This window comes from Strigops habroptila, chromosome 1 (genome assembly GCF_004027225.2).
Source record: "Strigops habroptila isolate Jane chromosome 1, bStrHab1.2.pri, whole genome shotgun sequence".
Taxonomy (NCBI): domain Eukaryota; kingdom Metazoa; phylum Chordata; class Aves; order Psittaciformes; family Psittacidae; genus Strigops; species Strigops habroptila.
In genome coordinates this window covers 118,123,434-118,135,742 of record NC_044277.2, presented here as the reverse complement: position 1 = coordinate 118,135,742, position 12,309 = coordinate 118,123,434, and the positions used below count along the sequence as shown (strand labels likewise).

Below are 12,309 nucleotides of genomic sequence, written 5' to 3'. Positions count from 1 at the left end.
TGCAATCTATGAAATTTACTGTCTGATTTTACGAGGTGTTGAGCACTTTCAGTACTACTAAAGTGTGAAACGTTAAGTGACACTTTTGAATATTTTGGCATTAGTTCTTTTATGTCTGTTTCTCAACAGTGTTTTACCTCCATCATAAGACTTTCATACAGATTAATCAGGATTCATGTTGTGCAAAAGGTTGGAAATGTGACCAGTGTGCAACTCTGAAGAATTATAAGAATAACCTTCCAAAGGTCCTGATGTAGTAACTAAAGGAGTGTATGTTCACAGCACATTCGTAAACATAATTTTGACAAAAATGTTTATGCTTAGAACCTAAATTTGATGCCTATATTCATCTGAGGTTTTAGGCCTTGGTTTGCTTGCTGAATATGATTTGGTTAATAAAGTGGTATTGATGGTAAAGATACACAGGTGCGGCATATGAGGACGTAGAATAACAAGCAATAAATTTGTTAAGAGAGGAAACAAATGCAGACCAGCATTCATTGTGCTGCTCTGAGTGTCTGTAATCTGAACAGTCACAGTCTATTTAGCTTTTTGAGGTCCGATATTTGGAAACATTAGACTGTATTGCCTGTAAATCATGAAAAAAATTACTGTTTTGTAAACTTACAATTCTGTAATCTCTATTACAAATGCCTCGAAAAATCTGAGTAGTTGTACACAAAGGTGACAAAACACAGCCTCAAAAACAAATACAAAACCAACTACTCAGACACAAATAGAAATACTGAATGATTAAAAGGTGCTCTTGTTTTGTTTCATTTGTTTTTTCCTACAGAATATGGTTACAGCACTCTTGCTGTTTTACTTATTACTATCGGATCTATGTTTGGTACAACTCTCATTTTATTTAACTCCTGTCAAGAAATCTATACACTCATTTTACAGCTGTTTGTCGGTTTGGCTGTTGGGACTCTTTCTGGAGATGCGTTGCTACATCTTATTCCTCAGGTGGGTAACACACACTTCCGTGCTTCTAAAATGTTGACACATACATGCACAAGCACAACACACACACAGAAAAGTTTAATTTAGGCCTGGCTAATATTCATCTGTTTAAAAATAAAGCTTTCCATGAAATCTGCGAACCAGCTACCTAGCATTTCAAATACATTTGCACTTTGTAGTTCAGAGACAGATTCCAAGCAGCAAGAAGCAGAAACCAATGAGTAATGAGTTCAGAAAAAATCAAGTTCCTATTTTCACAAAAAACTTTCCAGAAAACCCACAAGTGCTGCACAAGCCATGTTTCTAGATATATTAAACTCTTTTATGAGGCAGATTCTGTAACACATTTTAGGAGAAATTGTTCAAAGGTTGTATAAGGCATCCACAGTCTCCTCTACATATTGTTCCAGAGAACCAGGGGCTATTAGCCTAATTAATCCTGCTGCCTAGAACTGTAATAAAATGGGTGCTATGATATTTTCCTAAATTAATTAAATAATTTTTAAGAGTAGGATAGTGTGTAAAACAGAACCCAAATTTTCCATGGTATATTCATTTATTTCTGACTGAGCCTCATCTGATATGATACAACTGTTATGAGTAGGCTTCAACTGGTTGTTGAAAGAGAGCTTCACACCTTCACTTGAGATTCTGGTCAAAATGTTCTTTGTACTCAATACACCATCTCTGGAAGCAGAACTGGGAGAGTGTTTTAAGGAAGGCAATTCTCAGTGAATGTCAGACAAATGCGTGTCATTAAGAAACACATTTTGAGTGCAAAAGTATTCTCCTTCATCAGTTTTCAGTGACATAGCAAGTAGCCTTTAAAATGCCCACGCTCAGAGCAAAGGAGGGCTGCCATCCTGTGCCACTGAGCTAAAAATGGAAGCACATCCACCAGCAGAAAGCTTTATGGATTATTTTCAATATAAATTTACATCTGAAGACAATGCAAGTAACTTTTTAGACTTTAAAGATCAATATACTCTAAACAAAATATACCACATATACATCTATACATATGTAAAGGGCAATTTCATAAAATTGTCTCTAAAAATGTCACTTTCACCACTGCGAGAGGATGAGGTTAGCAGAGGCTCCTAATAATTCATTTCATCTACCTACTATTCAGGTGATTAGCTCAAAACAAAATCTAAATTTGAAGGGGAAGGAAGAAGAAAATGTTGATAGTAAATTTAATTAACACACTATGGATTATCAAAAATTAAAGTATTGTCATTTTAATTTGTTTTTTCTTTATCTCTTTTTCTTTAGACTCTTGGTTTACACAAACATGAAACACAAGAGGTAGAACATTTCTATGAGGGGAAAGAATATATCTGGAAACTTCTGGGTATGATTGGAGGAATTCATGGATTTTTTCTGATAGAAAAGTGTTTCTTCCTTCTGGTAACACCACGTGACCAGGTAAAACTTTTGCACTTCATCTATTAAAAATCTCTTCTATTTTGAGATTTTACAGTGCAAAAAATCTTAAAATGATTGTAGAAAATAATTATAATTTGAGTGAGTTAAATGAAGCATTAAAAACTGCTTACCAAACTGTTTCTACCAGCTTGACATTCGATTTCGATTTTGCTTTGCTCTATGGATTTTGTGCACTTCATGAATGTGTTCTGTATATTTATAACTCAAGAAGGGAACAGTTATTTGAATGTGTTCCATAAGCATGCTTTCATGACTAGCACTGGAGCAGGTGAAGAGTATGTATCCATATGAAATAGCAATGACAGTTGTTTACTCTAGGCTCTGCTTGAAGAGGAGGAAGACATAGATGTAACCACAAGATAATTTCAAGAATGATGACTTAAAATTTCCAAATTGTTTTTGACCCCTATCCCAATTGATCTGAAAATCCAATATGTATGTTGTTGCCAGTAGAACCCAATCTTATATTAAGATACCTCCTTGCTCGTTGCCTTGCTTATAGTAATTCTATTACTGTATTTCAGTGTGGCTGGTGCCTGAAGATATGGTTATGCACAAGGATATAATGTAACACAAAGTGTGATGGCTCACTAAGTTTCTCAGCATGGGAGGCTATAAAAAAGGCTAAACTTTTGCTTGTTCTGTTTTACAGAGAGTGTTTAATGACTGGCCTGATTTAGATACATAGCAATGAGCCCCCCCACTATCTTTGAGTCAGCCATAAGAATATCATGTGAGATTAATAGAATGAGAATATTTTGATGATAGTGATATTTTGCTTGTTTGGTAAAAAGTAGTCCTTTTTGTTACTTATTTGGAAAGAAGGGCTTTATCATCATTCCACAAATTTTCAAACTTGTTCTACTGAGAACTATATGAATTCTCAAAGTTAATTTTTATATCCATCTCAGCTTCAAATTTTAATCTTCAGTTTTAATAGAAAATAAGTTTTATCAAACCATTACAGATGTCACTGATTTATCTGATTCCCTGTTCAGGCTTTTTTTTTTTTTTTTTTTAGCCAAAAAAAAACATTAGGAAATGTTGATGCCAGCCAACAATCTTTTTCAATAGGGTTTGTTTTGTAAAAACTAATTCTTCTAAATGATAAGCTTTTACAAAAGCCTGAGAAAGACTGCACCTGTGTTCACTGGGTTTCAGAACTAATTGCAAAGCATTTTCATTCAGCAGGGCCTTTCTTTAGTTAATGGGCACTGGGGACATTCCCATGATCTTCCAGTGGAATCTGAATTAAATGAACATTCAGGCAGAGGCAAATCTACTTCAACCATACAGTTGGTAGGTTGCAAATATGACATACTTCCCTGATTTTATATCCTTCTTTTTCTGTTCCTCACAAAAATGAACCAAATTAATGTCATAAATCAGTATTATTGATTTGTCCTTTATTACATGACGTGATTGTCAGGAACCTCTACATTTTGAAGCTTATAATGAGCTTTTACATTGATTTTAAAAACGGATTCTTACAATAACTTTTCTTAAGTGTATATCAGATTTTTATAACAATACACTTCCTGTTCTACCACTTGCTGATTAAATTTTGGAAGAATTCTCTCCTCCCTTCTTTTTAAAAAATTATCATATGTAAGGGCAGACTCTCTCATGGGAAAAACTTCAGGATTTTCTGCAGTACGAGTTAAGTACATAATTAGTGAACAGATGAAATCTTGGAATGTTCTTGGGCACTTTCCACAGTTTTGAAGAGTAACAAAAACAAGCCGCATATCTGGTAGTAGTGCTTACCTATAAGAAGTTACCTAATTTTCTATTGGTGGTGAGTATCCAGACAGATACATCTTTGCAAACTAAATTTACTTATGCCTTTTAACCTGGGTTGGTTTTTTTTTTCTCCCCAAGAAATCTCTTCATTTTATGTGTAGAACCTAGATACATAGGTTCCTGGTTATTTATATCAGGATCACCAGAGATCTACTATAATGTGATCTCCATTTTACTAACACAGTGGTGATGGGCAAGAACCTGATGAGGCACTGCTAATCTTTCAAATACAGTTAAGAAAGCCTCAATTGAATGCAGTGTAGCAGACCGTTGAAGGATGTTTACTAATCTGTGAACCACGTCATAGTTTCCTGTTTATGATAATGAACGACCTTGTCATTCCTCTCAGCTGCAAGATCCCCCCAATGTTCTGTGTAGATCACATGAATTACCCTGGCCTAGCTAGTCTGTACAAAAGTAGCCAATTTTTCAGAACCATGTGAGTAATAGTAAGACAAACACTGGTTGACTAAGAAAAGCTTATAAATCCTTCAGGTCAGTGATTAGTCTTGCAGTTTTGACTCAGAGTTCAAAGAAGTGGCATGTGAATAAATATTATAAGAGAAGTGGAACAAATACTGGAATTCATATGACTGGCTGCAGTCATGGGAATGAAAGACTTATTTTTCCTTTAAAATGTAGAATTTAAAAACCAAATCCTTTCCCTTCCCTCCTCATGCTGCTACAGCACATATCCCACATCACAACCAAGCTAATACTAGCCGAGAAACATATTCTGTTTTGCCACCAGTACACATCTCTGCTACAGTTTGTGGAGTGGTGGCTACAGTCCCTGACAAAACACTCTTTTGTCCTGCTGTTGACTCTTCACTGGCTGCCATAATGGCTTTAATATGCTTTTTTGGCCAATAAAAGAAAAGATAGTGATTATAAATTCAGTTTTTCTGGTTTCTAGCAAATAAGGATTTTTGGCTTATCTCACCCTCGCACAATTTTCTAATAATTTCTCTAACCAAAAGGAAAAGACCCAGGGAGGTAGGGGGAGAGAGAGGTTCCTCATGTTCTCTCTTTTCTCCCCACAGCTGCAGTTTCTGCTAATTAAATATTAGGGCTGATGCATCAAATTAACTCTCTAAGATAAGGACAAAGATAGATACTTTCTTCACTCACTCATTGCAGGGGAGTGTACTTATGGCCTTCTATGCCCAACCAGTGATGCCTGATGCCAACCAAGACAAAGCCTTAACTAAAGGCCACAAGGCAAGGCACTGGAGGCTTTAGCACCCTTTTTATAGAGAAAAAGTATCTACATTTTAACAGGGTGTGAGACCTACTTATGATCATCTTATTTAGTCTTGTGTTTCCACAGAGTAACTGTGAAGTAGGTGAACTCCAAAGAGACACTGGTGTCTACGCATTTTTCCTTGGAAATCCTTTAGATGTCCTATCCATCAGGAAACTACAATTATCTGGTCATAACAAAATCAAAAGATACAATTTGAACTATAATGTCCTTTTCAGTTCTGCATTTGGCTCAGATTTTTGTATATTCAAGCAGAAGCATGATTTTCTTGGGTTACAACAGTGCTTATGAATGTCTGTGTTCCTATCTGAATTAGACTGTGACCTTTTCTGGGCAAAGGAGATTTCTTTTTTGTGTGTTTCTGAAGCACCAATCACACTGCCAGTGCTCAATAAATTATTCTAATGATATCTATGCAAATAACAGCTACTATCTTTAATTCAAAAAGTTTGAACTTATTTGATATTTTCCTGTATTTATAGCAGCAGCTGGAAGAGCCCCTTAACACTGATCCATTATCTTTGCTTTTAACTAGAGAAGCCCAGAAGATTCTGAGTCTGCTGAAGATCCTTCACAGAGTAAGGCGATCAGCAAAAAAAGTTAGTATCAACAAAAAGACTAGAGAAGTTACAGGAAAAACCTTCAGACCTAAGATGGAATTGAAAGTGTGAAGTTGGCTTAGCTCTGCCTTTGCTATGTATTACATCACCACATCTGATGGTGCTTGGCTACGTAATTTAATCGCTGCTTGAAGATCTTTTCAGCTGCCAACCCTGTAATTGTGAATTTAATTAATCTTATAATGTCCATGCTTTAATGTTTGTTTACTCACTTTTGCAAACTATTTTTCTAAAGCCTTTGCTTAAAGGAAAATATTCAAAATCTAATACAAACCAGATTTTTATAATTGTAACTTTGCTAGGGCTTTTATTTCTGAAAGTAGTGAAATGATGGGTTTGTTGGCTCGCTGTACTAATATAATTCTGCTTCCTTCTTCTCTTACACAGTAAAGAAATAGCCTCTTTAAACCAATAATTATTTATTGCATGTATGGAATTATGGGCTCATGATGGCTCTCAGTTTTTAGGATTATCTGTTTTCTCCAGAGAGCTTCAAAGTAGTTCTTCTCTGTCTTGTTGCTGTCTGTTCCAAAAACTGGGAAAATAGAGCATAAACCAAACTCTGCCTTTGACTGTACTTGTGTGAACTTGGTGAATTTAATAGAGTTGTAGTCATTCATTGTAATTGAAATCAGTTTATTTATTATAATCAACTCACCTTTATTTTGTGATCTCAGATTTCAGGTCTTCAGTTTGATTTATTTAAAAATGTCAGTATCTTCTTCTAAGTTTTTAATATTCTTTGTTCTTGTGCGCTCCATTTCCATTTCTGAGGCTTTTGAAATTGGGATTTCCATTGCTTCAGTCTCACCTATCCAGCAATACACAGTCCAGTGCCAGTTTCAGTGTGACTACCTAGTCCATCTCTAGATGTTTCCTTTCTGTTCAATCATCACTACTTGCTAAGCACAAACAAATTTCTAGTGTTCTCAATGTTCTTTGCTCCAAATAACTAAATTTGGTGTATAACTAAATTTGGGATAGTTTCTCAGTAATGTTCTTTGTTTGGTTCCATTTTTATCTCATACCCCAATTTTACTTCTATATTAGAAATCACTAAGAGAGAGCATATTAGGAAAGGGGTGTTGGTTTTTGGTTTTTTTTTTTTAGGAGGATTTTTTTGATAATACGTGTTTTCAAAAGTTTGTATTGTTAAGTTCTTATGGATAACTTAGTGTATAAACATACCTAGGGACCTTGGTACTGAGCTAAACTTTTAGGTGTTTTTTTTCCCCAAAATAGAATGGAATCTGCAGCTCTAAGACAGAAGCCTGATATCTCCAGAAGTGCCAGACTTCTCTGTAATGCATGTCAAGTAGGACTGCAAGAGGAGTTGTCACCTTAGATAGCCAGTGAGTAATTCAGAAAGCAAGAAGCTATTAGAAGAAAAAGATGTCTTAGTGGCCCTCTCCTCATTTATCCCCACTTGTTCTACCAATATCTGAAAAGACCAAACATTAGCATTATATATTTGGTATGCTCAGTGAGACTTTACATTAACTTGAACTATTTTTGCTGTATAAGTAATAAAAACATTGGAAAAAGGACCTATTTATAGATTAATGTTTGCTTTAAATTCTTATTCAATGTTTTAAAAACTTAATCTATGGTGGGGGTCCTGTACCCATTAGCTTTATGAAAATTATGAAATAGAATTTGCTATGAGTTCTGATCACCAATTTACGCAGACAAAATTATAAAAAATACGTGCAGAATTGTTTAGGAAGAGGTGTCTTTGTAGAAATAGGGTAGTAAGTTCATAGTTAACAGTTACTGTTGCAGCAGTATAATGCAAAGAGATAATTGCTAATAACAAAGTTGCTTTAAAATAGGCTCAAAGTAAATTAAGGTAAACATTCAGTTTTGTTTATATATGCATCTTCTTAACTTTCAGTCAAGGAAGTTCACAAAGCTTACATTTGCAATTGCTCCATAATGTTAACCTGATCCCTATGTTATATTATAGACAACACACTGGAGTGAGTTCCAGTAACCATGGTATATCTTCTTCAACAATCAGATACTTGAACAAAACAGACTAATAATATCTTAGGGCAGGCCACGATTTTGTCCTTGCCAGTGCTTATTACGAATCACAAACTTCATCTAATGCAGCAATCTATTATTTCTATGTAATTCATTCTCTGCACTATTGATTATAAACTGCCCATAGTGTTTAGAAGGAACTGCGTAAACTGGGGACATCCACTTCCAGCTCTGTAAACTGGCAGGAAAATCTAACAAGCCTGCCAATTTTTCTGAACCCGCAGAGCTCCCAGGCAACTAGGGAGGATTTTCTGTATATAGTTGTTAGGCTTTTATGTGCTGTGTGGTTTTTTTTATAATAGGCTGAAGACTTCAGTTCTAGACAGTTTATGAAAGAAAAACATCTCCCCCATCACTATAAAACGGTCATCTCTGCAAAAACATTACTGAAGTGAAACCTCGTAATAACTATATTCAGACAGTTCTGTGCAGCTTCACATTAGCTCCTTAGGCTGTAATATTATGTCTGTGTGGGGCCATCGAAAGTCAGGAAAATACACGTTTAGGGTGCGAATCACAACCCCATATCTTCAGGCATAAAAGGAATTATTTGCGAAGTGTTCTGTCCATACTGTGCAGAGGGAAGCTGGATGAGTTTCCTGAGGCACATTAAGAGGTCCTGCTTATAAGATTATGGATAAAATTATTGGAACAATATACAAGGTAGGGGAGCCAACTATACGTTGCTAAGCCTAGATATTGAGCCAGCGAATGGAGCCTCCTTGCCACCTGAGGAGATAAAATCCCTCCCCGTGAATCCATTCAGCATGTTACCCAACTGTCTGGGTTACAGGGTGGACAGGGAGATGGTCTCTAATTCCCTAGCTTGATATCAGTATCACTGGTAGCATCTTTTCACTCATGTCTGATGCCTGATGATGAACATCTGCTGTACTGTTCCATACTAAAGCAAGGTCACAGAACAGCCTTGAATAAAAACAGCCATCTGCATCCATGAGTGATGCTGCAGATTGGAGTACTATAAGCATAACAACCACTAATTGATTGGAACAAAAGTTGGAAGTGAGCATGCTCTAATGCTGTACTAATAGGGATACACCGAGGCTTGTTGCCTTTCATCTCTGTCTTTCACTGCAATACAATCTCATAAAAAACAGACCCTAAAAATATCACTCAGTAGTAGCATGCTTTACAGTATTAAAATGATCAGCTGCATGAGACCAAATATTCGTCTTCACTATAGCTGCGCAATTCTATAAGCAATGTTGGGAAAATTCCCACCTTTTAAAGAAAAAAAAAAAAACAACCATATAGGAAAACGTGAATTTCAGCAACCAAAGAAAGATTAATGGGAACCTTTAGGATATATTACAAGGCTGGACTTAAAACATATTCTAATTTTTTGTGTAATAGTCTACCTAGTAAAAATAAGGAAGCTACTTCCTGGTATTTGCATCTCTGAAGTATTCTACACGTACTTTTTGCTTCAAAAATACTGAGGGAAGCATAATAACAAGAACAAACAGGATAAACTCTATTTTCCTCTGATTATTATGACTTTTCATAATGTTATATGTGAAGTCACCAAAACCCCAAATAATTTGTAACATAGCAAAAATTACATTATCTGTGTTAAAAATGCTGGGCTTTTTTGTTGTTTGTTTTTCCTAGGTAAGAAAATTAGCTTGTTAGCAATAATGGTTCTGGTGGGTGACAGTCTTCACAATTTTGCTGATGGCTTGGTAATAGGAGCAGCATTCTCATCCTCAACAGAAGCAGGTGTGACAACAACGATTGCTATTTTATGCCATGAAATTCCTCATGAAATGGGTAAGAAATATAATTTGTATTTCTCGTGATTGGCTTTGCAGTTTCAAGTTTTCCAAATAATTCTTTCCTGTATGACATTGGTGGAAATTCTTCTTTACAGCATCATGAACTATAAGACTAGTGTGTGAGATGGACATATAAAGGGGCTGTTTTCTCTAACCCCTTCATAAAAAGGAGGGGAGGCTTCTGCCCTTGTTATTGGAAACCATCCCATCTCACCTTCTCCAAATGTAAACGCCATCAGGTCAAGAGTGACCTGTTATTCTCGTGTGTACAGACAAAAGAATAGTAAGCTGTGAGCAAGAGCCATCTGTGCATAATAGGCATGCCTGACTCAATGGGCTATCTAAGAGTGTTAATATGCAGCAGAGCCATTTAACAATGCATTCCTCATGCTACCCTCGCTCCTGCTGCTAATTAAGTACAAAAAGATAATAAAAGAAGATATATGACTCATTTTATTAGTGGATAGGGCAAGAAGATCGTTCTATTGAACACTGCCCTCAGATATCTCTTTGTGGTAAATGTTTCAGTATGGCTGAAGTTGTTTCTGATGTTGCATTGATAGACATATATAAGCTGGCAAGTTTGAGGTGAGAACTGCAAGTTCTCATTTCTATTCTTAAATGACTGAAGATTTCATGCTCTGTGTACGTAGAAAACTCCCCCAAATAAAAACGCGGGGTGGAGAATTGCTGTAAAACTTATAACTCTTCTTTGCGTATCAAAGAAATTACCAGAATACTGAACAGTTAACTCCACAGACAGAACTTTTTAATCTTGGGGCAATAGTGCTCCAGTGTTAAAGTGGCATTTCTACACTCACAGGGAAGAATTTAAAAAAATCTTTTACTGTGGACCTGTTGCGAATTTTTTATTTTAGACGAAAAATCTGTAATGATATTCTGATGTACAATTTGCCAAAGTTAAATAGGTCTAAAATCAGTGGAATCATACTCAAACAGGAATCCTACTGGCATAGATTTTTCTGACTTTCAGCACCTGTATAACACTCAAAGACCATGCTGCAGATATACTCACATGAATTGAACTCGCAAGTTCCCAGTTGAGAAACATTTAGAAGCTCTGGGAAAGCATGTGACTTCACTTTTGCATGTATCTGAGTTGGAAATGTCACAGAACATCAAGAAGTAATCATAGAAAATCATAGAAAGCCACTCCTGTATACTGTATACCTTTAGGAACTGCTAAACAAATATAAGTCAATATGGGGGTTTTGAGTTTTTCACACACGATGAGTTTATAACTAATTCTACAGAAATCTAAGGGCAGTCCTGAATCCTTCACTATCTTTGTGCATATCTTAATTATTTCCCTTCATGTTTTATTACCAAGAGCCTTACAAATACATGTATCAACTAAATAATAAATTTTCTGTCTTTTTTCTCTATGCAGGAGACTTTGCTGTGCTGCTAAGTACAGGGATCCCCACAAAGATTGCAATTCTGATGAATTTTATAAGTGCGCTAACAGCATTCTTAGGACTTTATATTGGCCTTTCTGTATCAGCTGAACCATGCATTCAAAACTGGATTTTTACTGTTACAGCTGGAATGTTCTTGTATTTATCTTTAGCAGAAATGGTGAGAACTTCAGTCTCTTGTTATACTTTCCTTTTAACATAGCCACATCATAGACAAGTGTCAAACAAATGCAGGTGGATGAACTTGGAGAGAAGAAGAGTTCATAGGCTTGTTGGGAAAAGCATGTTGTCTGCCCTGTGTTTGTACAGTGCTTAGAAAAACAGTCTGGTTCTGTTTCATGTCACTGCCATGATAGGTGTAGTTAGCAATAAAAAGATGAAATAAAGGCCATTAGGAGGGTAATATATGAGAAAGACGTACGGGAATTTTAAGGGGAAAAGGTGAACAGTATATTTTTTAGGTCTGATAGAGTTACTTAGTCAACATAAAGAAACATTTGAACCTGCAGGGGTTTTTTTAAATCCTGAAGCTGGTAACTTTTTTCTCTTCACTGCCTTTTTTTTAAATATATTTTTCATCCATTGTTTCAACATGAATTTGATGTTTCTGAACTAAAATGCAAGGTGCTTATCCTATGCGCTTCCTGGCCAGCCTTTCTATCTCAGAGAGATTTGGATGAGCTCCTAAGCAATTTAAAGCCCATCAGATTGCCTCAGCCTTTTCATATTTGGCCAACATTTTTCATACTCCCAGTTCAATAGCAGTGATCTGACTATAGAAAAATAAAGTGTGAAGACATACAGCAAGAGGAAGGTCTAAGGACTGTGGAAGAATGTGGTGGAATCATAACTCATGCCTCAGGCCACATCATTTATTGAAGAGACTGCTAACTGTTTCATTTGTAATAGTGCAGAACTGAATTACT

The 12,309-nt window shown here is 35.9% G+C and overlaps 1 protein-coding gene across 5 annotated transcripts in view; it reads left to right on the top strand.

Annotated features, from left to right (window-relative positions):
* SLC39A12 (solute carrier family 39 member 12) overlaps positions 1 to 12,309 on the top strand; it is a 34,000-nt gene that overhangs the window by 14,948 nt on the left and 6,743 nt on the right. For 2 of the 5 annotated variants that reach the window (XM_030506546.1, XM_030506527.1), the window contains 5 exons: positions 797 to 969; positions 2,242 to 2,394; positions 6,018 to 6,081; positions 9,781 to 9,939; positions 11,356 to 11,543. In XM_030506546.1, coding sequence (XP_030362406.1) covers positions 797 to 969; positions 2,242 to 2,394; positions 6,018 to 6,081; positions 9,781 to 9,939; positions 11,356 to 11,543 — 737 coding nt within the window. Of the gene's footprint in view, positions 1 to 796; positions 970 to 2,241; positions 2,395 to 3,603; positions 3,715 to 6,017; positions 6,086 to 9,780; positions 9,940 to 11,355; positions 11,544 to 12,309 lie in introns of those variants that run through there. The other 3 variants (XM_030506566.1, XM_030506535.1, XM_030506557.1) reach the window with 3 other exon arrangements.